At 59.1% G+C, this 4,639-nt stretch overlaps 1 protein-coding gene across 6 annotated transcripts in view; it reads left to right on the forward strand.

Annotated features, from left to right (window-relative positions):
- KIAA0319L (KIAA0319 like) overlaps nucleotides 1-4,639 on the forward strand; it is a 124,420-nt gene that overhangs the window by 116,658 nt on the left and 3,123 nt on the right. For 3 of the 6 annotated variants that reach the window (XM_014587885.2, XM_006148693.3, XM_014587887.2), the window contains 3 exons: nucleotides 1,665-1,807; nucleotides 2,484-2,606; nucleotides 3,424-3,514. In XM_014587885.2, coding sequence (XP_014443371.1) covers nucleotides 1,665-1,807; nucleotides 2,484-2,606; nucleotides 3,424-3,514 — 357 coding nt within the window. Of the gene's footprint in view, nucleotides 1-1,664; nucleotides 1,808-2,483; nucleotides 2,607-3,388; nucleotides 3,516-4,639 lie in introns of those variants that run through there. The other 3 variants (XR_001370395.2, XR_003549423.1, XM_014587886.2) reach the window with 3 other exon arrangements.

Raw genomic sequence — 4,639 nt, forward strand, 5'->3', positions numbered from 1 at the left:
GGGGCCAGCCGCTCTGCAGCCGGGCCACCCGGGCCTGTCAGAAAGAGCATGCCCGGCACCAACAGAGCTGTCTCAGTAAAGCTCTTCTCGGCCACCTGGGAGTGGGCACGGGGCAGCGGCCGCTTGGAGCCATGCGGGGACCTCAGTAGGAGAGCTGGGCTGGAGCCCCCCTTGTGCCCCTGGGGCACGAGCAGTTCAGGAGGAGCAGGTGAGTGAGGAGAGAAGGTGAGGGTGGAGAGAGCACAGCCCTCGCCCCAGCCCTGCTCCCCTGGGGCCTGCCGGCTGCTCCCCTTCTCTGAGCACCCCGCATGGTTACTACTGAGAGTGCATTTCGAGACGTGGGTCTGGGGCATCTGTGGGCCCTCTCCGGTAGGCGTTCTCGTCAGCACTTGCTGGTACAGGTCGGTCACGTGGGAGACATGTGAGGGATACCCGTAAATAGGCAGAACCTGGGGGAGATAGTGGGAAAAGGACCACAGAGACTTTCCTGTGGCAAAGATTTCTTGATTCTGGAATTTAAAGTGCCCCATCGCTCGTCTCTCTGCAAAGGAGGGTCTCGTGCTTCAGGCCACACACGGAAAATGGCTCTATGTGCTTGGCATCTTGGGATAAGCCGACAAGCCCTTGTACTGGAAGTAGCTGGCACGGGGCCTCGGAGCCCACCTGGCCGCCCCACACGAGGGGACCCGCATCTTAGACCCTCCTCAGTCTGGGGTGGCCACTGATGGGGAAGGTTCAATGTATGAGTCCATCGTGGAGTTCAGGAACCAGGCTGCCAAAAACGGAGGGTCAGGCCTCAAGATTCTGGGCTTCGATGCGAGTTCGGACACAGAGTGCCTTAGGCAGACGTTGGCAGTCGTGAGGCAGATACATTCTGGGCGAGGGGACGTGGCTCCGCACCGGCCACGCCGCCGCGCAGGCCCTCCCGTTCGGCTGCCGCCCTAGCAGTCGTCTCGGCTGCTGTGTCCCGTGGGCCATCTTCGTTGCTGTCAAGCAGTTCACATTTTTTTTTTGAGAGGTTTTCGCTATAGGGCGCGTGTGCTCTCCAGACAGAGAGAGACAGAGAGACAGAAAGCGAGAAATCACCCCCCAGGGGGGATGGTCACGCCGCAATCCCTTCTCCTCCATTCTCCTCTCGCGATCTTGGGCACGCACCCGGAATGAGTTTTAAGCCACCGGGTCTGGGACGCGAACCGCAGTCGACTACGTGGGAGTCCAGCGACATAGCCATTACGCTAACTGCTGGTCCCTCAAACAGTTCACATTTTACGCAGCACCGGGCTCGTCTCACATAAGCAGGCACGGTACCAGCAGCACCCACCAAGGCGGTCGGACACAGACGTGGCCTTAACCAGGTCCGCGCTTCTCGGCTGCCCGTTAGCCATTCGGACTGGACCCTCGGGTTAGCGGGGCAGCGTGGGCAGGCTTTGCAGTGGACAGGACAGGGTTGAGATCTGGCTCCGCCATAATTAACTGTGTGACCGTGGGCAAGTTACTTAACCCCTCTGGGTCCAGGGAGCCGGCGACAAGGCCTCTCACTCACCGGTGGGCTTGGCTTGCCGTAGCTCGGCCGGTAAGATGTTGCTCCCTGGCGCGGATGAAGGTACTTAGGGACGGCAGCCGTGCGGACTTCTGCCCGCTCTCACTGTCGCGTGTCTCCGCAGCACCAAGATGGTCTTTTTTGTTCAAAACGAGCCTCCGCACCAGATCTTCAAAGGCCACGAGGTGGCAGCGATGCTCAAGAGTGAGCTGCGGAAGCAGAAGGCGGACTTCCTGATATTCGGAGCCCTGGAGATCAGTACCGTCAGTGAGTGGTTCCGGGAAGGGGGCGCGGGCCGTCCCTCGTCCTGGCCTTCATCTCCTTCAGTCTGGGATTGTGGAGTTAAAGGCCGCGACCCTGAAAGCCTGAGCCACCGGCACCCTTAGCCTGGGCCCTGCGGCCCTGCAGCAGCTCAGGCCCTGTGGGCGTGGGTGGGGGGGAGCCGCGTCTGTGCCTCACTGGCCTCCGACCGAAACTCCTCGGATCGCTCGGTGACAAAGCCCCCTTTGTGGTCCCTGTCCCGTTACACGGTGAGGGTCACTTGTACTCAGCACCACCTGGAACTGCGGTCAGCGGTGGACCCCACCGCTCGGCTGCTTCATGTTTCACCGCCCGCCCCGTGTTATCTCAAACCTGCGTGCGTGTGAACATTGAGTGCGATTGCTCTAGTTGTACCCTGTATGGATTTATCGTCGTAAGTTCTGAGAAGGGGGTTTGCGGGACGTCAAAGATGAGGACTTGCTGACACAGAGAAGCAGCAAGGGAAGGCCCACGGAGCTGAGTGGGGCCCTTCCCAGCTGCCCCTATGGTCATTCCCGGCAGTCCCCGGGCCGCGCACCCTCAGTTAGGTCTCTGGGTGCCTCCACACACAGCTGGAGGGGGTGGCCCCGATGCTGGCAGTGCGGGCTGGCTCTGGCTGACTGTCGCTCTTCTGTGCCCTCAGCCTGTCAGCTGAACTGCTCGGACCATGGCCACTGCGACTCCTTCACTAAGCGCTGTGTCTGCGACCCCTTCTGGATGGAGAATTTCATCAAGGTGCAGCTGAGGGATGGAGACAGCAACTGTGGTGAGTTTCCTGTGGGCACCGTGCCCGCTGGCTTGGGCTGGCCGTGGTTCTGTGCCGAGCGGGTGGGCGGCGGTTCTGAGCAGATGAGCCGGCAAGGAGAACTCTGTGTATTTTCTGCTCGCGAGGCCTGTGCGTACCTCCTCCACACTCACGTGAGGTTAGAGGCAAGCTCGGGGGCAGCCGTGTAAGAAGCAGCATTGTGAATGAGACTGCCTGCTCATGGCAGCCTGAGCAGCCCACCCAGGGCCTCCCACCCAGGGTCTCCCACCTCAGGGCCTCCCACCCAGGGCCTCCCACCCTCCCACCCGGGGCCTCCCACCTGGTGCCTCCCACCCAGGGCCTCCTACCGCAGGGCCTCCCACCCGGAGCCTCCAACCTGCGGCCTCCAACCCGGGGCCTCCCACCACAGGGCCTCCAAACTGGGGCTTCCCACCCAGGGCCTCCCACCCGGGGCCTCCCACCTGGTGCCTCCCACCCGGGGCCTCCTACCGCAGGGCCTCCCACCCGGAGCCTCCAACTCGGGGCCTCCAACCTGGGGCCTCCAACCCAGGGCCTCCCACCGCAGAGCCTCCAAACCGGGGCCTCCCACTGTGGGGCCTCCCACCCGGGGGCCTCCCACGTGGGGGCGCCCCTTTCCCAGACAGGGCAGGGCCCCCAAGCCCCTATGCCTGGCTGTTCGTGAGGCTCCGCTGTGCTTCATGCTGAGGTCTCACCATCTCTGGGAGCCCTGGGGGCAGTCCCATGTCTTGGCCGAGGTGAGACAGCCCAGACCTCCCTTGTAGCCTCTCAGGCTGCTCCGCCTCCATTTTCTCGGCAGAGTGGAGCGTGTTGTATGTGATCATCGCTACCTTCGTGATGGTCGTCGCCTTGGGGACCCTGACTTGGACCATGATCTGCTGTTGTAGGAGGTAATGGCTCTTCCTTGGGAGCCCATTCGGTCATATGTCCCTCCTCATGGGACATCCAGCACCTTCCACGTGAGGGGCCTTGCTGGGCCCTCAGCTACCACGTGGCCGCCAAGGCCTGTGCCAGCAGCTTTCCTTCCCTCACGCATTGCCGAGGGCAGAGACTAGGCCCCGTCAGTCGTGGCTGTCACCTGGTGCATGGTGCGGCGCGGGGTGGAGGCTGGGTCATGTCTCTGGGGCGTGTGTCCTGCCACGTGCTGCATGTCAGCCTCACCAGCTCTGCCCGGGGCTCTCGGTCCCACGCTTCTTTCCAGCTGGGAGCCTGTGTGCACGTGTTTCCACACAATGGCAGGCCTAGCTTGGCGGCAGCTACATGTTTCGGACTTGTCACTCGAGTCTATCTAGTCTTATAATACTCATGCTTACATTTATTATATCACTTCAGTTTCTTAAAGAATTATTTATTTGTTTTTGTTACTATTTTTATTATTTTTAAAATTTGACCAGAGAGAGAGAAAGAGAAAGCAAGAAAGCAAACCACCAGGTCTGGGACTTGAACCACGGTCAGCCATGTGGGAGTCCAGCACCTTAACCACTGTGTCACCTGCTGGCCCTTATTATATGACTTTATTAATAATGAGTTTATTCTATGCTCACTGCATGCTATGACAACATTTTATGGGTAACATTTTTTTTTTTTACTCTTTTTTTTTTCTGGAGAGGATTTTGCTTACGCTCGCCAGACAGAGACAAAGAGAGAGAGAAAGCGAGAAATCACCCCCCAGGGGGGACGGCCGCGCCGCAGTCCCTTCTCCTCCATTCTCCCCTCGGGATCTTGGGCACGCATGCACACGTGCCCGGCGTGAGTTCTAAGCCACTGGGCCCGGGACTCGAACCGCAGTTGACTACATGGGAGTACAGTGACATAGCCATTATGCTAACTGCTGGACCCAGTAACATCTTTTGAATATACATAATAACCTTTTCCTATCTTACAGATAAGGAAATTTAAGCTCAGTAAAATTATGTCTATCTGAGGACACAGTTAATAAGTGACAGACCTGAGATTCAACTCTCAGTAAACATCCAGGAAAACTTAGAAAATGAAAAGAATTTTTGTTTTTTTTT

The sequence above is a fragment of the Tupaia chinensis genome, unplaced genomic scaffold, assembly GCF_000334495.1.
Source record: "Tupaia chinensis unplaced genomic scaffold, TupChi_1.0 Scaffold000239_1, whole genome shotgun sequence".
Taxonomy (NCBI): Eukaryota; Metazoa; Chordata; class Mammalia; order Scandentia; family Tupaiidae; genus Tupaia; species Tupaia belangeri.